The sequence below is a fragment of the Falco rusticolus genome, chromosome 4, assembly GCF_015220075.1.
Source record: "Falco rusticolus isolate bFalRus1 chromosome 4, bFalRus1.pri, whole genome shotgun sequence".
NCBI classification, from domain to species: Eukaryota; Metazoa; Chordata; class Aves; order Falconiformes; family Falconidae; genus Falco; species Falco rusticolus.
The window spans coordinates 24751499-24773471 of record NC_051190.1 but is presented as its reverse complement, the minus strand read 5'-3'; the positions used below and the strand labels follow the sequence as shown (position 1 = coordinate 24773471).

Below are 21973 nucleotides of genomic sequence, written 5' to 3'. Positions count from 1 at the left end.
CTTCTCTCCAATCAATCAGCAAAACATCACTAGATCAAGGGCTCACCTGCCTGTCTCCAGTGCAATTTGTCATTCGCATAACAAGGCACTTGTGTCGCATCTTTAGATTTGACTTCCACTGCTGGCAACACAACTTTCACTGCAAGAACCAACCCAAGGCTTCAGTTACCGCTGACGAGCCAGAGGCACATTTTAGAGGTAAATAAAACAACAGTAAAAAGTATTGGCCCTAAGTGTAAATCTACATCACATGCAATTTCTTACTTAAAATGTGTCAAATTTAGGATAACAGACATGTAAGATTGGCCACATGAGTTCAAACCTAAAGTCTGTTCAGCCAAATATCCTGCTTTTGGCAACAGACAGGAGAAGAATATCTAGAGAATATAAGAATTAGAAAAGCATGTAGCAATACATCCCCAACCTCTAGTGACGTGCATACAGTTTGGAATCTTGCTGAGTCAGAGTAGGGTGGGTCTTGGTATTTAACATTCACAGATGGATTATTCTTCCACAATTTTATGCTTTCATTTTTTGAAGCTTTTAGCATCTACAACATCCTGGCACAAGGAGCTCCTCAGCTCCAGTATGCAGAGTGTTGTCGTGGTTTAACGCCAGACGGTAACTAACTGCCATGCAGCTGCTCGCTCGCTCCCCCTTCACCCAGAGGGGTGGGAGCAAGAACTGGAGAGGAACATAAAACTCAAGGGTTGAGACAAGAACAGCTTAATAATTGAGATAAAATAAGAACAAAAGAACAATAGTAACGATAACAGTAACAGTTGTAATGAAAAGTCGGGAGAAGGGGGGAGGAATGAAATCCAAAGGGAAGGGAGGAAAGAGAACCCGTGACGCATGGCACAACTGCTCACCCCCCGCTGACCGATGCCCAGCCAGTCCCCGAGCAGCGACCGATCGGCAGCCCCAACCACCCCCCCTCAGTTTATATACCAAGCAGGATGGCCCATGGTATGGAAATGCCCCTCCGGCTGGTTCAGGCCAGCTGACCCCGCTGTGTCCCCTCCCAGCTTCCCGTGCCCCTCCAGCCCCCCAGCAAGGCCTGAGAAACCAAGAAGTCCTTGACCTAGTACCACCCAGCAACAACCAAAAACATCAGTGTGCCATCAACATTGTTTTTACACCAAATCCAAAACACAGCACTGCACCAGCTACTAAGAAGAAAACTAACTCTATCCCAGATGAAACCAGGACAAGCGTAAGAATCCCCCTTTTTATTTTGCTTTGAGTTTGACATACGTATTCTCATTTCCTTCCCTCCACCCCCAGTTCCTTTGTGAACAAGGCAGTGAGCAATCATTCCTTCCTCATCCTTCCTATTCCACATGGGTTTATACACATATATTCTATTTAATCATGTCTTTTGCAGAGCAAAGCTCTCCTCATAAAGAAGCCATTTCAGATTTTTGATCATTTTTGTCTCTCTTGTCTAATATTTTCTGGTTCAATTTTTTGCTTTATGAAATGGGGGCACAACACTGCATGGAGTAGTCAAGGCATGCAACACCAGGAATTTATGCAAGGACATAATCCTGTTACTTGTTTTGTTCCTTCTCTAAGAACTCCTAACGTGTTATTTACACTTATGACCAAGTGCTACACCGGCATTTCCATAGATGTATTTATTACAAACCCAGGTCTCATTCATGACTTAATCACCTCTGTGCTCATCACTGCATACACAAAACTAGGATTGTTCCTCCTTCTGCTCATCATTTTCTATGTCTGTACACTGAATTACATCAGGTCAGTCACTCACTATATCGGAGGGTTTCCACAGTGCTCTGCAGTGAACTCCTGCTTTTACTACCTTGAATAGCTGCAAATTGTCAGCAAACAAACAGTCATCATCCGTCTTTTCCTCCAGAGTATGTATGAGCACAAATCCCCCCAGGATTCCTCTAGCGACCTCCCCTCACTGTGAAAACTGGCCCTTTACTCCTGCACACTTTTTAAGTTATGTACCCATCTGGGGACATGTCCTCTCATCCCATACCTGCCTGCTTTATTCAGAAGTTTTTCACAAGGGACCTCACTGAATTCTTATTGGAAATCCAAGTGGAATATATAAATCCAGTTCTTCTGTCCTACATGTTTGCTGCCTCCTCCAGAGAACTCCAAGAGATTTGTGAGAGATTCCATTCTTTACAGCAGTCCTAAGTCTTCGGTGTGTCACATTTACCCACATGCTACTGACTTACGCTTTCCTAAAAGAACAGGACACTGATTCCGCCCCCACCCCATGCTGTCTCCAGGTTTTCCCCAATTAGGTTACAATGACTGGTGCACAGGGAGTTTTCCCGAGCGTTAACTTTGATCTACCCTGGGAATATTCACCCAAATGTTCCCGTGAAATCCTGCCTGAAGCTGCACTGAGCAGCACAGGACAGCTGGGAGAGGTGTCCCACTCCTCTCTGAGAAGGTGTGCATCAGAAAGTCAGAGGTGGTGCAAAGAGGGAAAGGTGAGCACTCCTATCCTGTTTGCACGATGGTGCTCTTGCACGGTTTCCTCCTCCAAGGGCACAGGAAAGCTCTAGGGTGCCAGACTGCACCTTTGCCATTGGTAATGGGCTGTTCAGCTGTCCACTCTCAGCTCTTAACATCCCCTGCCACAGGGACTCCTAAAACTAGCTTCAAAACAAGGGGTTCTGTTCCACACTCGGAATAGCAGCACAGGTGCAGCAGACAGCAGAGTGAAACAGCATGTGTAACTTGGGAGCCATTTGTCACAGACTTTAATTTCTTAGAGTGAAGAAGACAGAAGAATATAAGATTCATCACTTTAAATTCTATATAGTGACAAACCAGCAAATGCATTTAACAACTCAAATACACTTTATAGACAGTAATGGATACTGTTAAAGTGTAACCTGGTATTTGGATTATCAAAGGCAGAGTCTATCAATTTTTGTTTTTCTATTAAAGTTGTTTTTTCCATCTGTTGAAAGTGGCTCTTTGTGATTTCACAGGGCATTACACTTTATGTGTCTCATTTGCTGCACCCAAAGGAATTTCATTCTGCTACATTAAAAAATACCTTGGGACACTGGCTAAGCTTTTAACTTTCCAGAACACACTGTTCCATGTCTGTCTCATCCCAGCAGTTACCTTCTTTGAATATCTAATTTATACATACGTAAATATATGCATATAATGTAACTCGTATGTCATATTGCCTTTGTCACAATGAGGATTCTGTCTTTATCCCTTTGCCCCAAACCCATGCTCGCCAGCCCAGCTTCTACCACATCTGTCTGGAAGGGATACAATCGACCTCTGAAGCACACATAGATCTGTATGTGACAGACATACAGACAGCTTTTGCTGTCCTGTGTGCTACACACAAGCAGAGAAACGGGAAACTACATCAAAGTTCATTTTGCTGCAGATGTCCTACAGACACACATGGGTATGCTTTCACTTTCATGTTAATCTTACTTTTTTCTTTGAAGGTGAAGCACAGGCCATTCTAGCTGAGCACTACCATGCCAAAGCAGGACTACCTCTTAGCAGAGGATCTTTAAAACCACGGCAACCAAACACCAACGATTTTGCCCTAGTAGTAAGCCTGGTCTCACATGTGTCCCAAGCTCTCCGTGCCTCTAGCTCCCTGCACACTTGCCTTCCTGTTACAGTCACTCTACTGAATTGGCTCAGATCCTCCCATCATTAGATCAGTATGCTGAAGGACCTTGCTACAAAGTACATTTGAGGAAGGTTTAGTGTATTGCTCAATCTAAGCTGCCTACTGAGTCTTCCCCAGCTGCATTGCTGCTTCACAAGCCGATAATGGCGACTGATGGTTTAGCCCCATAGGTGACTTGAACCCACTGTGCAACACACACTGGCAAAAGCAGAGAAGGGGCTAGGTCCTGCACAGCGGTGCAATCTGGTGGGCTGCCTTTTCAGAGCAGCAATATAGTCCACAGGTTCCAAACACAAGCTATATGTAAAGCATAGCTAGGTGACTCATTGTGAAACGTAGCCCACTCCCATGATGATGCATATTACATTCCTTTTAAAATCATTATGGAGGGAACTTCCAGGGCTGAGGAAACTGCACAGCATTTTCATGGATTGTTACAACATGAACAGATCCAGAGTGCATGCTGCTTCTTTTACCTTCACTGCAGTGACCCAGAAAGTTCTCTTCCCCAAGAGCTCTAGCCTGTTTGAACTAGAGGGTTTCTCACAAATACATGGGGGATGTTCCTTCTCTGAATGTGGAGGAAAATACACCCATTTCTACTAATTCTCCTCAACATGGCAAGTAGCTGCTCAATTCCGGAGCATGACGAGAGCATGATCTGACTTTGCAGGATGCCAAGCACTCCCCCCCTGGCCAGACTCTGTATGGAGCATACGAGGTGGGTATGCAGCTGCTCAAGAAGATTCAAAACCAAAATGCCACTCTCCGTCAAGTGCAACATCTTGGAACTAGCCAGGCGGAGGCAGCAGAGAAGCAGGGGCTCCTGCCACTGCCGCAAGCCTCCACCTGCCCTTACGGAGAAAGTAAAATACTTGTCCAGCCTGCGAACAACCGAGAGCAATGCTCAGGAGCAGCCCAGGCTGGGCGCACACAGCCACAATGGAGCGGAGCTTCAGTTTTTCTACTGCAAGTCAAGCAGTAACACCAAGCTATATACAAAAGACAGAGGTGATGCACATCACAAGCAAAACTGAGAAGTCTGAGCTTGATGTGTTTCTCTCCTGCATTTTCTCACAACCTCCAATATTATTATAGTGACGCACAACACCAGAGAATATAATTGCTGTAGTGATTACTTACAGCCATTACATTAAGCTTTAAAGTGCTCCTTTCAAATTGAACAATGTTTTTTCAAAGTCAACAGCTGGTTCACAGCTTGAAAGCAACAGTTAAGATAAATTAAATAAAAAGGGTAATAAAATCACAGGCTAAATTTAATTTCTGAAACACATGCAAACACCAGCAAAGCCTTTAAAATATCTTTTAAAAACATCCACACATACAAAAGTCAATACAGCCAACAATTATAAGAATGTGATGTATGAACACAAATAACTGTGTACACTTCTAAATATAGTTAAAATGGAGCACAAAAACAAATTCATGCAGCATTTATAGCCCTAGTCTAGAGGATAAGTCAAACAAAGTTTCACATGAGATTTGTAAATCTTGGGAGGAAGGAAAAAAAAATATTTTTTTTAATATATTCTTCTTCTTAAACACATATAAAGTGTGATTAATGAAAACAACACGTGCCTACCCTTAGGATAAAAAGGTGACCTCGGGCATGCTTAAGATCAGTACAGTGCAAGGAGCCTTTATCAGCTCTTGACATGCACTACTGGAACAACAGGCAAGACTTAGATTTCCAGAGTGTACAACTTCATTTAAATGCCAAGAGACTTTTGTCTGGCCTCATCTTCTCTTCTGTTTGCCATTGGGAGAACACTATTCACAATTCAAATGGCCTCTGCTTGGCTAGTGATGAAGTGCTGAAGCTACATATCCATTCAGATGAGGCAGAAAAACATAAAGGAGCCACGCTCTGGCTTTCTTCCACACTCCTGTCAGAAGCTTTCCACCTATGGCACCATTCCAAACAGGCCAACTAGCGAGCAAGCTGTCTCTTTGCCTCCACCCCATTATATTGTTGATCAGCTGTTCAGCATTTCACATCTTACCACGCTTGAAAAAGAAAATGACGCAAGAACGCAAAATACATATTCCACCTTCTTTATCACAACAGGGGGGGCTGCCATATCATAAAGGCTGTTTCTTATCAGTGCTCATTAGCAAGAAGAAATACCCCAAATCAGTTTTCCTTGTAAATATTTCCAGCAGGCAGACAGATTTGGTGTCACAGTTTAACATAAGTGTACGAGACAGGTATATGGAACAGACAGGTGTATTCTCAGTTACACACCATTTTCTTCCTTCCTCGCAGTTTGTCCCTTGCAAGCAGCAATAGGGACTATGACAGAAGAGATTAGCCAGCCACTTGCTCTAGAAATCACTGGGACTACCCGAGTAGTAAAAACTGCACTAAGCACACATCCAAAAGAATGAGATTAATACGTAAAAGAGGATGTACCTCATTATTTTTAAGAGGAGGCATATCTCTGTGAAGGTGGATTACACCAAATATTTTCCTACACTTAGTACACAAGCAAGATTTTGGCAGGCACTCAGAACAAGAGGATGGGTTGGCATATATTCAGTACGTGATTCACCTCACCTACATTTATCTGCTGCAGAGGCAAGGTCATCTGAGCTAATCTTTTAGCTTCCTTCTGTAGCCTGAGGAGATAAACAGACACCCAGAGAGCGCAATTTAGCCCACTTGCTTGCCTACTCGAAGTATCTCATCTCAGGCTGAGATGGATCTCTCTCCCTCAAACAACTCAAGAGAGCTCAGAGGATCAGCTTGTGCTGGACACCTAGCAGAACCTGGCCCAGACTAAATATAACCTCCTACCTAGGGTCCAGCTGAGACAACAGAAAGGGTACTTACTGCCATAAAGATTTTTTTAAAAGATTTGTTGTAAAGATTTTTTTGTTCCTTTTAATGTTGAAGGAGCTGTCTGAACATGTTTGCAAATACAAAAGAGATTCAAGTTGATATAAGCAAAAAAAAGAAATAACTAAATTTTAAAAACAGCCAAACTTACACAATCTCCATCCAGCAAAGGTAACTAAGGCTACGTATGTAAGCAATACTGACTATGTTTCAGTTCCATCTCAGCACCGACACACATGTCCCAGATGGATGTTACATAATGTTTTTGGAAAAATAAGTGTTTTCCAGTGATTTTTGAAAGTAGAACTGGGTGTGCTGTTATAGCCTACTCCAGAAAGAACACTGTGTGTCCTACACACACTGCAATCAAATGCATTCCAAAGTGTCATGCAAAATGTCACCTTATCTCACTTAAAGTTATTCCATCTAGCAATATCAGAGAAATTATGACAATATGTTGTTCTACATGAAAGTACATGACAGCACTATTTGTGAGACCTGGCAGCTGCCACTCTCAGCAGAGCAGATGGCAGTGATAAAAACACAATGCAGGGAACAGGTTGATAAAGACATATCCGTCATTACGCTTTTGCTGTACAATTACACTCAGGTCCAAGATACAATCAAAATGCATGGCTGTGTCACTCTCGAGCAGGAAGACCTTGCTTATCTGAAGAAAATAACTTTTGTATAAAAACTAATTCTGTACATATTATTAATCAGAATCATTCATCTCCTGTCCACAGGAGAAAAGAAAGCAGCCAGGGAAGACATTTGAAGTCTTTAAAGTCTTATGTGTTCATACTTTTGCTCTTGCAGAGACAACTACTCATCACCTGTAATGGAAAATTAGAGTCAGCCATGATAACGAATGCTCTCATGGCTATCATCAGTTTACACTCCCATCCAGGTACCAGAGGGCATCTTACCTCCCATTTTCACTTTCTTCTTTTTTTTTGGGGGGGGGGGGGGGGGGGGGGGGGGTGGGGGGGTGGGGCAGGCCCAGGGCAGGATGTGGAGAAGTGTTGTATGAGTATACTGGTCATGAAGGTACGAGCCAACCACTCCTAAAAGCAGAAACAGTCTACTTCCCTAAGGCACACATGGCACAGCAGCAGCACCACCAGCCTTTCCTGTGCTCCATCCCTGCCCCAGGCTGCGCAGGCCGTGCCTACGCTGCCAGGCACTTTTCTGCTGCCATGGCTAGTAAAGGCATACACCACCCAGGCCAGTCCTGACAGCACGTTCCTGATGCAGATGACTGGAGGGGCACTGACTGCCATCACCTCACAGAAGCACCACATTTGTCAGCAACAGTCCCTGCCCGCATACAGCCAGTCACCCCAGCCTGGCAGAGCTGCTGGTGCCCTTGGCAGCGCAGCACCTAGACACCAGTCCTGCAGGCAAACCACCAGAGCACCAACGTCAAACCCAACAGCTTTCCCGCACCGCAGACCGAGGAACCTACAGGTGCCAGTCCAGCTGAGATCAGCTGCTGGAAATGCTGTCTCAGAGAACAAGGACGCTAAATAATATTCACAGCCCTGTCGCAGCACTCTCCAAACTAGCCAGCTGCAACAAGGCTTTTACCATCCCACACCAGGTTAACTTCAGTAAGTAGTCCCTGCACCTTGCCCCAGCACGGCCACCCATCCCCCACAAGGGTTCAACCATTCATCTACTGTCCGTGCTGTTTCTTCATACACTTCAGCCCAGCCCACTTTTTGCCTCTGCTGCATCCCTCTCCTTGTCTCTCCTCCATCCAGGGCACTCTCTCCCCCCTCCCTCTGTTTCTTCCAGGTCTCTCTCCATTACCTGCTCCTCCCCCATACACCCCCTTAGAGATATTTAACTACTTAGCAGGAACCAGCCACAGCTGCACCTGATCCACATCAGCCAACCCACCCCCCCTGAAGCCAGCCCACAGCTGTATATTGTTAATTAATCCAGCTTTATTCCTCTACAATTCCTCTACATAGCCCTTTAACACCATTGACACAGTTATACTAAGGCCTTATTTATAAATGGGCAAACTAATAAAATCAACTAGAATTTTAAGTTCTAGCTGAAAATCTGTTAGCCTTTGTAAGAGAATTTAAACCTGGGGCATGAACATAAAATGCACATATAATGTCTACTTTAATATATGAACTCCAATCAAAACCTTTTAAATTCCATACTTGCTTATTAAGTAATCAGAATAATTAACCTTGCAGTAGTTTTTAAAGTGTGTAAAATAAACACAGTGGTTTTAGCACTATATATGTTCCTACAAGATGTTAATGGAGACCACTTGTACTTTCCAAGATAAACAAAAATTAATCTCTAACAGCACAATAATTAATGATATGCAATGGAAGACATAACGTACAGGTAATTAACATGACAAAACAGAACACGGATGATACACAACCAAAGGTACAGCTAAATGCACATATAATTGAAATAGTTATGAATACAGATTAGCAGGTTTTAAACCTTTGTATAGTTAGAGAAAGAGCTCCTTTCCTAGGAAAACTGTGCTCCTGCCTGTCAGTCATTTTGCTTCTACTAGAACAAAGGATAATAAGCCTGATAATAACCTGTTAATATATTCTACTTGAAAATCTTCTATAAAATTGGCTATACTATTACATTTAAATATTGTGTGGTTTAATGTGCAAGCATACATTATATCCTGATATAATTCCAAAAATTTAAGTAAGTTTAGGAAACAAACAATTAAAGACCTGGCACCTAACTAGCACTAACAAACACATAACTAGTTTGTTTTATGTAACAGTACACAGGCCTAACAAAGAGAGCAGAGCTGACAGGAGCTGGAACCCCAAAGGACAGTTATGAGGTATGAATTATCAGAATATGTTATCCAGCTGCCCCAACTCACTCCTGCAGCACTCACAATTCGGCATTTCCCATGGAAGGTGTCAACACCGTCTTAAGTGCAACTGCCTACACTAATATAGGAAGGGAATTAATCCTATGAGGGTTTGAGAAGAGGAGAAGTTAATTTATACTAGAAGCCTGACAGACCCTAACTCCAACTCACAACTGCAATTACTACCCATTATAAAAACACCTGGTTGTTAAAAATGTGGCTACAAACCTTGGATCTCTGCAAGGGCCACCTCGCCCCTCATGCCCTGGACTCAATAGGCTTCCTCTTGCAGGTTGTTTTTGAACCTTTACACTTTCCACTTGCAAAGGCATCATAAAATTCTGGATCCTTGCTCACCTGACGTGACTACAGAGTCCTTTAACAGCCCCCTACAGTTACTGCTAGACCCTCTTTCCTTTCTACAAATAATTAGCCAAATACCATTTAAAGGCTAATGTGTTTTAGGGTCTCACCTTTACATATCACAGAGACACAATTTATGGCAGCCTAATGGCAAGCTGTAGTGTAAGCTTAATAAGATGCATATAAAATTAATATTTCTGAAGATACAGGACTTATAAAATACTGTGGCAACCATCAAAATGTCATGAAATGTTACGAAATCTTCAACATAACTTCCATAGTTTCACCTTGGTTTATTTTCTTCTTTACAAAATGGGAAAGAGATGTATCAAGAATGTAAATTTTTCATTTATTGTCATAAATTTGCTTTTATTTAAGAGCAACTGCAGTAACTGTGATGAGCACAATGTAAATTCCAGCTTAGGAAACCATCACTGCCGAAAGTCACAGTGGAAGGAAACACTAATTCTCAGGACAGGCTTTCCCCCTCAAGCTGCAAGTCACTTCAGGATGGGCTTCATCAACTGTCAGGATAAGGGCAGAAGTCCCACAGAAAGCATCTTCTCATGGCTCTAGGCTGCAAAGCACAGGTAACAAGGAGACGGACCACCTCCCTTAGTAATTCCAGAGTGCCAGGCTGCCAAAAAGGGACCCGGGCATTCCTGAGGAGCCGAGTGGCAGCTTGAAGTCCTGAGGAGCTGGAGAATCTTCAGTGCTGCTGTTGTGCTCCTGCAGTGATTATCCAAGAAACTACTCAGTACAAGAACTCCCCTCATAAGAGCACCAGAAAGGACCTGAGTCACAGCACACCTGGGATTTGAGACAAGGTGGACCAACAGCAGTTTCCTCACATGATCCGCTGTTGCCCATTCTGCTAATATATCCAAGAGGCAGCGGACAGCAGCGACCAGAGCGAGCTGCTGTGCTTACATGCCACTGCTCTTGCTGGCCCACCACTGCAGAGATCCTAGAATGAGACCTAGGATGCTCTCCATGTGTGACACGGTGGTGGAGAGGGTTTCATCTTTAATAAAAACTCCAGACAAAGTCAAACCACCTGACACTATTTTGCCCATCAGCACTGCAAGTAATTTACACATCCCTACTTGGGTTTATATATTTGGGGCATCTGTTTAGTTTTTATTACTTCTGGCCTTGGCTCCCACACTCCTTCACAGATCAAGTAACTGCCTTCCCTATTTGCTAATTCCAACAGCTGGTTATTACTCACCAGACTCCTGCTATACTCGCCTGGGGAAGAATCATAAATAAATGTGTACAAGCAAGCAGATGCTGTCATTTTAAAAATTGATCCACCCAGTAAAAATGTCCTATTTAGGACTCAAGTGGTGAATCATTAAGCGTGTGTCTTGATGTCATTTTAATAAAATCCAAAAAACAATCATAGGACTTTGTTCATTAATTCAAATTAGTAAATGAAGAAAGTGTTATAAGAGAGAGTATTATTAATAATAAATAATTAAATTATGAACAGGTCAAACACCTGCTCTTTCCAATAAAGACAAAGGCAAGGTAAGATACAGAGCATTTTTTGTTATTCGGTATAACTAATCACTTTTCCACCAGTGGCAGACAAGGTAACATCAGGTCACCATGGGTCCTGGAATCTATGACTGCAAGCAGAAGAGAGAAATACAGATGGTTTATCAGACTTTATTATCTCTCTTAATTGTGTGCCTGTTTATTAGCTTCTTTTTTTTTTTAAAAAAAGGTAATTTCTTTCTGAATGTCACTGCTAGGAGGAAGTGAGCTGTCTGAAGCATATTTTAAAAATACACAGAATATAAAAGAATAAAAAGTGCTTTGCAGACCGTAACGCAGGAAGCAGCAGGGAAAAAAAATCCTGGTACCAACTTTTCCTCCACATTTTAAGAGGGATATCTTTCTGCAAGGTTAGGCGGTTTGGCTTCTACAATCCTTAAAAAATTGACTTCTGATGAAAACAGCACAAGTTTCAGTGATGGTGGCATAATCCACAGGGACCATCAATTTCTGCAGGTTACACGGATAACAACAATCTTTGTTCCTTGGCAGCAGGAATTAAATGATCTCCTGTGGACTTAAAATGGAAATGTCTAGCACTAAAGTCATCCGCTTCCTTGGTCAGACAGCTCACAAAAAAAAAAAAAAAAAAAAAAAAGCTGCATTAGTTTACAGACATTTCAAAACCAGTATGCATGTACTGCAGGTTAATTACTCTGATACCAAAACTTCAAAACTTCCCACTTCAGCTCTTGCAAATCTGTTCTGTTTTGTTTTTTCAATAAAAACAATTTCAACCAAATTGCTAATATGCAGTATGGTATTATGGGCTTTTAGTGGATCTTCCTCCTAGACTAAAGGCCAAACACACTACAACATGACTGAGTACTCACCTGAAAACCTGTCTTGATTAGCTTAGCAGACATACAGCTCAGCCCTTTCAAGACTATTGATGCTATGTCAGCATTCAACTGTTGTACCTAAATATGACTGACCAGGAATAATTGTCTTCCAGTGCACGCTCAAAGATAAATGCTGAACCTCTCTGAACACCCAAAAACTAAGATCTACTCCCAATTGGTTCTTCACCTACAGTAAAACTCATAAAGTTTACCATGGCCTTAATGCCCCACTGTTGCACTAGATTACATGTTCAGAACTTAGTGTTATTTAAAATACCAGAAAGAAAATCCAAATCTTCGACATGTAATTTTTGAAAATATTCCTAATATTTAAACTAGGAAAACTATGATTTAACCAGAATTGTATTAACCAGCTTAAAGAGGAATAAGTTAATATAAACAGCAATAAAAACTGGAGAGTCTGTAAGCACAAGATTAGCAACACTTGGTAGCATCATCATAAATTACAAGTATTGAAAACAAGGTCTAATAAGAAGTTTTCCTTGCCAGTTAAACACTTCCTCCTATAGCAGCATATATTAACATTTAGCAATCAAGGAGGAGAAAATTCTAAATGAAGGTGCTAAAATCACAGTCACAGGACAAACTTAGAGGTGCCAAGAGAAAGGCAGTTAGAAGGCAGAGAATAGATGGGCCAGCATGATAAGCCACAGCAGCAAGTCTAAGGTGTGACAGAAGTGGAAGTCATTCGAGCAAGACAGCTGGGGAATGGGGTCGAGTCGCAAGCAGCAGCAGTGACAGGAGGACTCAAATCAACTCTTTTTTGGAAAGCACTACTGACTGAGCATGGGACAAAGAAGAGTGAGTGTTCTCTCAGTACGAAAGGTGACAAATTTAAATTTTTCTGTAAACATAAGATTTTCATCAAGTCCGAAGATTTCAGCCCCAGACAAGAGGCACTTTTTTCTGAGTTAAAAATTCCTCATTTCTTGTTATGTTGCTTTAGATTTTGATTCCCAATGTTAAGACATTCCTCTGAGTTGCTGAATTTTAAGTAAAATAGCATTTTCTTTGCAGAAAGAAACACGTTCAGGGCACATTATGAAAGCAAGCCAGGGATGAAAGATGCCACGCAAAGCGTGTTAGAAGACTGAGGTGCATATTCCATACGGGAAGCATGTCTTAAGCACTGATTAAACCCATGCAGCATAAACCATGAAAAGGACACTGCCTGGCAGCAGCATTCATCCCCCATGCTTCTCAGGTCCTGTCAGGCTGCTCAGATCAGCATCCAGACAGGCCTTCTTCCTTAATACTTAAGATCAACGAAGATTTGTGTATCTCCCATCTTCCAGGAGTCATCTACCTGTTAATAGCTGTCCCACTTTTGGAACACAGAAATTTCCAAAGTGACAGCAGCCATCTTCCTCATACTATCGCCGTACGGTTAACAAGTAAGCTACAGTTGAAAGAAAATGACATTGGATTTATACATTCCCCTTCGATGCAAACAGCTGCGTCGCTCATGCAATTACCAAATTCCGGTGGGCTGGCTGCCCAGGAGCCCAAACGACCCCGAGTTTTGGCGACCCCACACTGCTCACGGAGACCCAGGGTTCAGTTTCAGAGCCGTTACCCCAGCAAAAAGCCAGCAAGGCCACCGGAGGGAACGGCCCCGCTGCCCTCACCCACCCGCACGCCCATCGCCCCCTTCCTTACATCTGCACGGGCAGAACCAGTTACGTGACGAACCGGGCGATAAGGCAGGTCTGGGCTACAAGGAACCCAGAAGCGAGCACTGTTTTAAGCCAGAGGATGTCTCCAGGCCGGCCCCCCCCGCACCGCACGGGACCCTGCGGCGAGGGCCCGGCCGCCGGGACGAACGGCCGGACCGCCCGGGAAAGCACGCGGCCCCGCCCCCGCCCCGCCCCCGCCCCTCCCCCGCGGCGCAGGCCCGGCCGCCATGGCGGCGGCGGCTGCTGAGGCGGGGGGCCCGGCCGCCGGCCCCGCGCTGTGGGCGGAGGTGCGGGCGCTGTTGCCCGGCGCCGAGGAGGGGCTGACCTTGGCGCTGAGCGGCGAGGTGGAGGACTGCGTCCTGCTGCTGCTGCGGCGGGCCCGCGGGCTGCTGTACGGCGCGGCGGGCCGGCCCGGCGGGGAGGCGGCGGCGGGGCTGCGGCGCCTGGGCGACGTCCTGCGCGACTACTCCTGGGAGAGGCTGAACGCGGGGCCGTGGCGCGAGGTCGTTAAGGCCTGGCGGCAGGTGTACGCCTACGGCTGCCTCTTCGGGGCGCTGGCCGAGGTCGCTGCTGGCCGCCCGCTGGCGCCCGCCGTCCGCCTCTGCGACATGGGGCTGCTGATGGGCGCCGCTGTCCTGGACAACGTCCTCGCTCGCCTGGTCCGCGTCCTGCAGGCGCACCTGCCGCGCGGGGAGCGGCGCGCCGCGGCCTCGTGGAGCGCCAAGGTACCGCCGCGGCCCTGAGGCGACCCGGCCGGCTTCCCCCCCCAGCCGGCTTCCCCCCCGGCCCGCTCCCCTCGGGTTCCACCCCCGGCCCGCTCTCTTCTGGTCCCCCCCGCGCCCCCTGGCCACCCCCGTTCTCCCGCCGCGGGCCGAGGCCGGGCTCCCCCCTGGCCGGCGGTCCCCTGTGTCCTGCTGTTTTCCCGGGGGCGGGCGGGCGCCCCCGCTGGCACAGCTGAAGGGGCCGCCTGTGTTCCAGAGGGCCCGGATCGCCCCCGCCCCGGCCCCGGCAGTGCCGCCAGGAGATGCGCTTCCACACCTCCGCTGCCCTTCGCTCGAGCATTTCAGAGACAACTATCTGATCCCGCAGAAGCCGGTGGTCTTGGAGGGCATTATGGACCACTGGCCCTGTATGAAGAAGTGGAGGTGAGAAGTAAGAGTTTCCGTCCCGGCCCAGTGAGGGCGAGGATCGGTCTGCTGGAGCGGTGGGACCCTCGCGGTAGGCAGGTGCCACCGGGGTGGCTGGTCAGCAGCACCTTCCCGCTGCCGGTTGTCTTTGCTTTGTAGAAGCTGCCCCACGGATGGGGGGAGCGCACCATGACATCCAGGTATCGCATGGTGGGTGCGCCGGGGGAGCCGACCCCGGCTGGGCTGGTGCTGAGGTGCCGCCCGCGGCCCTGCTGGCGACCCCCCCCAGGTGGGCGCCCCGTGCCGCTCAGCCAGACGCAGTGGTGAGCACACGTGGTGTGACAGGTCACTGTTGCAGGGAGCTGCTCACGCCTTAGCTGGGTCAACGTTACACAGGTCGGTGGGTTTACATCTCTATCAGAACTTGCTGTAATTAGTGCGGTGGAAAGTGAATTTCAGAGGTGTGTCTGTGAGCGCAACTGGCTTTTCCATTCACAAGAGCAGCACTGGTGTTTGTCCAGAGTTTGTTGAGTTTCAGATGCCACCATTCAGAAGTGAGTAATAACATCATGCCACTTGTGTAATGTAAGCAATGGAGCCAGTGTTTCCAATACTGCAAATTGAATATATGTGTGATGAAACTCATGATTCCTTAAAAGGGAAAAAGCACTCGCGCTTAGTTTGAGCAGCAATTGCTTTTGTTCCATAACCAAGGGTAAAATGGTCATTAACTGAACACACTTGCTATTTCTTAGGGATTTTATTCTTTTTTGAGGGAAAGTACTCCACTGCTTAACTTCAGACACTTAAAAAGATTAACCTGTCCACGTAGTTAATATCATTGTCAATGGAGAGATACACACCACCCATCAAAGTCCGTCCTCTGACTTTAGCCAGGTTGGACATTAATTGACACCTGCATACAGACTTTGGCACTGACAGAGATTTCATTTAGCATAAATCATAAAAAGATAGAACATCTTATTTAGCAAATGTGGCAGCAGGCAGCAAAAAGATTAGCTGTTCCTAGTCAAAAGACTTAACAGCTTAAATCTCCTTAGCTCGTAAGGAAACAACAATTAACTCAGGTAGACAAGGTTTTGAAACAAAATAGTTGTGTTATAATGTACACACAAACTTGACTGCTTATTTCTTTTCTGCTTGCATCCTTTTCTGCTGCCTTCTGCAACCTCTGGCTGGTTGGTTTTAGGAATAAAAAACTCATCGTAGTAGAGTTTTATTACGCTAAAAGATTAGATTTTCATTGATTGTCTTACATTCCAAATGAGTAAGAAAAGCAATATAAAAGGCTAATGGAACTTTCTTTATTTCAGTGTGGAATATTTCTATCAAGTTGCTGGGTGTCGCACAGTCCCTGTGGAACTGGGTGCCCGATACACAGATGAGGAGTGGTCTCAGAAGCTCATGACTGTCAGTGACTTCATCAACCAGTATATTGTGAATGAGGTCTGTTACTGTTACTCTGTTTCATCTCCAAATACAGCAGTGTGTTACTGGTACAGAATTTCTGCTTAGAACAAATACACTTACAGGTGATGTCAAGAGAGAGGGTATGTTAGAAGTACAACTCTGAATTACAAGGTTTGGCATATTTTCAAGATCTGAAGCTACAAATAAGCTAGGCTTGAGTTTTATATATAATCAAATGTACAACAGCTAAAATCTGATGAATAGCTGGATACCTTCTGCAGCAAAAGCCTGAATGGTCGATTCTAAGCATAAGGGACCTTCACCCAGCTGTTTTGTTCCTCTTGGTTACTAAACTGCTTAGTGAGATCTGGGATCAAGATCCAAATTCATATGGCGCCACATAAAAAAATAGAAAGTTGATTAGCAATTGAATGTCATTTTACTTTCACAGCTCATGATCTGAAGCCCTCATCTCTGTTTCCTAGTCTTCTGTCAGGAAGAACCATGTGCCATTGCAGATTGGTCTGCAGTGCAGTCTGGAATAGAATATAGAGATACAGGGAGTGAAGGTGAACTCGTCTGTATACCAGCAGGGTTTAGCTATAAAGATGCAGAGATTCTGCAGGATTATAGCTAGTTTTTTTCCAGTAACTTTAGCCAGATAATTTGTTGATTGTGGGGATATATCTATACTCTTACAATTTCAGTGTAGCTGTAAGTTACTATTTCAGAAGACCCCATTATACTAGTCAGCTGTTGAAACAATTCTAGTATTCTCAAATAGGACATTAGAAATGGATGTTACCTGTACGTAGATTCTACTCACCTATAAGTAAATCAACTGTGACTCAGAAGTCTTGCCCTGTATGTCACTATGTGGTTTGTTTTTTTTTTCTCTGCTGTAATTTCAGAACAGTGTAGGATACCTTGCCCAGCACCAGCTTTTCGATCAGGTAAAACTGAATGAATGTTTTTATCTTTCTGCAGTCAAGTGTTCCTTTTGTAGCACAGGTCCTCACTGATGATGGCAAGTCTAGTACTAGACAGAAGGGGCATATGGAGAATTTATGATATTTCTTAAGTTTCTGTTCCCACAGTTTAAAGGAACAGAGGGAGGGGTTCATTCAATTTGCTGAAAGGCATGGGAACAAAACCCTTTGGAGGTGAAGACATTCAGTCCTAGCACTGTTTCGGTGCAATGTAGCATACGCTTAGAGGGATACTAGCTGCAAAGCAGCATTTCCTCAAAGAATATGTAGGTCAGGGAAGAGGTTTGGACAGGAAACCGTCTTCAGTGGTGATATGGTCACCATATTCTGAAATGTCATTCCAGCTAACCAGAGATCAGGTTGGTGGGAGGCAGAGAAGCAAGCTTAATGTATAAAAGATCAGCTGCTCCTTTTCCATGATCAGCAAACCTTCTTATTCTTGTGGGTTTCTCTGGTTTCTGCTAAAGCAAAAGGTCTCTGAAGAATGAGGAACCTCTTTCTCCCACCTCTCCTTCCAACAGAACCTGCTTGCTAGGACAGAAAGTGTAAGGACATTTCCTGCAGATTCTTAGCAATTCAGCTACTTCTCTCCTGCCTGTGCTGGACAAGCAGGTCATTTGTTTTCTTTGTGTCAAGCCATGTTCCTCTGTTCTAAGAATTGCATACCTTTGGCAAGTCAGCACATACCCTTTCTAATGTTTATTTCTTTATGGGAATAGATCCCAGAATTGAAAGAGGATATCAGTATCCCTGACTACTGCTGCCTGGGGGAAGGGGAAGAAGATGACATCACTATTAATGCTTGGTTTGGTCCAGAAGGCACTATCTCACCTCTTCATCAGGATCCCCAGCAAAATTTTTTGGCTCAGGTCTGTACTCTACTTACTTTACACATGCCACTCTATACCTTAGAAAAAATGCTTATGGTATGTAAGTGTTAGAGACAAGGGTAGCAGACAACTTGATGAACAATTGAAGGACAGAGGATATGCAGGTATTATTTTGTTACTCTATTGCATTTGTCACTACTGCAACTTGATAGTCAGTGTAATCTTGTAGGCCGCAAGTGCTCCTCATTGAGGTAGACCATTACTTACCCTCATTTTACAGATGAGAAATGGAGATCACAAGCAGCAGCTTTTCCAAGGTCACACAAGGAGTTTGCAACAAAGTTGGGAAGAACCTGGATCCTATCATAGCATACCAAGGAGCTTCCTTTTCTGGAACAGCAAAATTTTGGGATGGACTTAGGTGCATACTTTAATCCACTTCACGTTACTTAGTAAAATACCTGCTTGTGCATGCATGGAGAGGCAGATGAAATACTACTTGCATTGTGACCTCATTGCTGCCAAGTGAGCTACTGGTGATAGGCTTCTTGATGATGACTTTTAGTGCAGAGTAACACAGTAAAATCATGGGGCCCTGTGTGGTAAGCGCTGTACAAGTCCAAAGATGTATTTCTGGTCCAGCTGACAGCTGTACTTCTTCAAACACTGAGGGGTTTTTAGCTTACTGGAAGGAGATCGCCATTTCTTCCTCTGTCCCATCAGACTCTTTAAAAAAATACGGCTTACACTTTCAAACATTTTCCAGTAGGATCATGACCTTGAGTACTTGCGCTTATATATGGGTTGAGCCTTAGTTCCTCTATCCCAAACAGTTGCATCTTGCTAACCTTGTTTTCACTTAGAACTGAGGCTTCATTCAGGCCTTCTTAAAGTGTTTTTTTACAACTGCTGTGCAATTATGTAGGTACTGTATTTCTCTTCCCTGCTAACCTGCCCCACATAGACACACACAGAGACAACTGGATTCTGAAGGTGAAGTATCCTACTATAAACACTATGTAAAGCTTGAGGGGAATTTTTTTAGGTGCAAGTCAGTTACAGAAGTTGTTGGACTGGGAAAAGATACTTCCCTTAAAAACTTCAGAATTTGTATTCTTCTGCCTGAGCCATGGGGTATTATCTGCCAGTGCTGTAAAAGAGTCTGTAATCTGAACAGCAGCTGATCTGACAGTTTTCAGTTTTCAATCAAAACTGCCCTGCTTCTTGATGCCATTTAAACTGTGGCTGTGGAATACAGGGAGGCACAAGTACAGGTAACAAGGTGGAATGATCCCTACTGGCCGGTGGTAGCTGCTGCAGAGATCATCATATTTCCATTAATGAGGAAACCAGTATCTGGAGATGCAGGCAGTGTTGCCCATTAACTTGCACATTCACCTTTGCAATACACAAGGCCTTAAGCCAGCGAGGCAAGTGAAGGAAGGAGCCATTAACAGCTCATGGCAGTCCAGGGTAACACCAACCCCCCAAAAGAAATTCAAGGATTCACGCTGTTGGAGCAATAACCGCTTTTCTTTACTTCTCTACATCACCAAAAATAGTGCTTAACTTGGTTCTTTAGAGAGCTAATTAATATCCATAATCCCTTTGGGGTATGGAAGGCATCCTAAAAACACATGGACAGCCACAGTTACTCAGATCAATGCTCCAGTAGTTTAACCAGCGATTGTAAAGAATGGGACGGGGCAGGAATGCATTGGTACTTGTCCAGCCTTTATGTGCTGTCCTTGAAGCAACATAAACTCTAGCATTACAACTTGGGTGTTGGTAAGATTTCAGGAAATCCTGTTCTGTTACATGGGAAGGGATGTTAAGCTAGAGGAAAAGCGGCTTGGTTAGGAATAGTTTGGTAGCATGCCAGTCCAGGGTGCTGTGGCTAGTCAGGGTACTGACTTGCCCTTTAATACAGTACTTCCAAACAAGTATGATCTTGCCTGGCCCTTGAAGGAATCTTATATCCTGGCCCAAGCAGCATGAATGTTTGCCCTGTGCCTTCAGCGGGCATTTCACCGGTGTCGGTGCAGGAATTGGCTTTGACTCGTTTGTTCTGCCACTTCATTCTAGGCACCAACCTGCAGTGCAGTGTAGTGTTCAGGTCAGTCAGCCCCATGCCTTATCAATTCTAGTCTTTCAATTAAGCACTCCAGCAGAAGAACTGATTTAATGACAACACGGAGATAAGGGCTAAAGGAGTATATGGAAGCTTAGGAGTCACTCTTAGCTGTCACCTCTGGCTGCTGACATGAACTGCACTGAAGACTCAAACTCCTTATTCTGAGTTCTTCGAATCACTTTTCTAGCTCTGTAGAGCCCAAATAACATTGTATAAATTGGGTGCCTTAAACTTTGAATTTAAAGTAACTTGGTTAAAGGCATTTCCTGGTGTATCAAATTCTTACTTGCTCCAAGGGAACGGGTACTTGAATTCCAATAGTCTGATTTAACTTTTTATTATAGCAGTGTCTGTTTATTAATTACAAAGATAATTATTTTTCTTGCAATCGGGTATATTTTGCTGTTAAATGCCAGCTGTGGCCCATAGTTTCTAATAACATGCAGGTTAATGACAGATGGAAAACATTTATTGTAATAATACAGGTATTTGGAAGAAAGTACATCCGTCTGTATTCACCGCAAGATTCAGAAAACCTGTACCCACATGAAAGCCAAATTCTTCACAACACTAGTCAGGTAAATAGTTGCCTGAAATTTTACTATCCGTAACGTTGCTTTATCAAATCGTATTTGAGTAAAGACATTCTACTGATAATTGTTCTGATTTTTTATAGGTTGATGTGGAAGATCCTGACTTAGTTAAATTTCCCAGTTTCAGAAAGGCTGCATTTCAGTCCTGTGTTCTAATGCCTGGACAGGTTCTGTTTATTCCAGTTAAATACTGGCACTATGTACGATCGCTTGATACGAGCTTCTCTGTCAGTTTCTGGTGGACATAGCTCTGAAGCATAAAGTCTGTTAGTATTATACTAAAAATTAAAAATCAGAAAAAGTCGCATCTGGCATCTTCTTACAAGAGAATTCTTCTTAAGCATGAGAATGTTCTTCCTTACCTAGAGGTTAGAGGTGGATTAAAAAAAACCCCAAACCAACAAACTCTTGTTTGAGCATGATGAATGAATCTGGATGGGTAAATGGAAAGCAGATGCTGCAGCAACATTTTTTGGGGGGATGTTTCTAATACAGGCTCCTCATAGAGTGCATCTGTTAGGTCATCATCTCATACGTGTGTGTACATTGGAAACACTCTCTATAAGGGCACTGCTAGGACACTGCTTCAAATTATACTGGAACACCAGGTTAGTGTTATCTTCTACTTGGATTTCCTAACAGTAAAAATGAGAGTTACATAAACAATGAGGGATGGTGCTACCCAAAGGTTTGATGTGTTTAAAAAAATAAAAGCTAAAGCAAGATATCAAGCTCCTATACAGAAAACGTTACTAGTGTTAAGGCCTAGAAACATGTTAATCCACGGTTTAATTGCAGTTACTCGTACTTTGATTAACCATCAGCTGAACTGCTGGCACTTTGCCTTCTGCAGTGTCACACATTTCTACAGTGGAAAGATATGCTGCTGTTCCATTCTGGCACCTGGCAATATCTAGTCCTTGTCTTTTTTCCAAGTCACTCTTAAGGAAAAAGCATCCTTACATAAAACTGGAGAGCACAGTGCTAATACTAGAAACTAAA

The 21973-nt window shown here is 44.1% G+C and overlaps 1 protein-coding gene and 2 long non-coding RNA genes across 7 annotated transcripts in view; 1 reads left to right on the top strand and 2 right to left on the bottom strand.

The window, feature by feature from the left end:
* LOC119146080 overlaps positions 1-14297 on the bottom strand; it is a 113230-nt gene extending 98933 nt beyond the window's left edge. The window contains exon 1 of one of the 2 annotated variants that reach the window (XR_005103627.1): positions 14193-14297. This is a non-coding gene — a long non-coding RNA (uncharacterized LOC119146080). The remainder of the gene's footprint in view (positions 1-14192) is intronic. The other variant, XR_005103625.1, reaches the window with a different exon arrangement.
* Positions 10042-14023, bottom strand: LOC119146079. Of its 2 annotated transcripts, XR_005103624.1 has the most exons (3): positions 13851-14023; positions 13498-13590; positions 10042-11897 (listed from the first exon to the last, which is right to left on the bottom strand). It is a non-coding gene; the product is annotated as an uncharacterized LOC119146079 (long non-coding RNA). The 2 variants fall into 2 exon arrangements; XR_005103623.1 differs by lacking the exon at positions 13851-14023 and having other exon boundaries at positions 13498-13842.
* Positions 14078-21376, top strand: KDM8 (lysine demethylase 8). Of its 3 annotated transcripts, none has more exons than XM_037383170.1 (7): positions 14078-14592; positions 14846-15012; positions 16329-16461; positions 17337-17378; positions 18134-18283; positions 20864-20956; positions 21055-21376. In XM_037383170.1, the coding sequence occupies exons 1-7, from the start codon at positions 14095-14097 to the stop codon at positions 21217-21219; spliced, it is 1248 nt and encodes a 415-aa protein (XP_037239067.1). In that variant the 5' UTR covers positions 14078-14094; the 3' UTR covers positions 21220-21376. The 3 variants fall into 3 exon arrangements, with proteins under 3 accessions (XP_037239067.1, XP_037239069.1, XP_037239068.1); XM_037383172.1 differs by lacking the exon at positions 21055-21376 and adding an exon at positions 18525-18665; XM_037383171.1 differs by lacking the exon at positions 17337-17378.
* The last annotated feature ends 597 nt before the right edge of the window (positions 21377-21973 follow it).

What these genes read in the sequence shown, in the direction of transcription:
- KDM8 (XM_037383170.1), top strand. Translation starts at nt 14,095, where the DNA reads ATGGCGGCGGCGGCTGCTGAGGCGGGGGGCCCGGCCGCCGGCCCCGCG. An exon ending in CCCTGTATGAAGAAGTGGAG is followed by an intron (nt 15,013 to 16,328) that starts GTGAGAAGTAAG and finishes TCTTTATTTCAG; the next exon opens with TGTGGAATATTTCTATCAAG. An exon ending in AGCAAAATTTTTTGGCTCAG is followed by an intron (nt 18,284 to 20,863) that starts GTCTGTACTCTA and finishes GTAATAATACAG; the next exon opens with GTATTTGGAAGAAAGTACAT.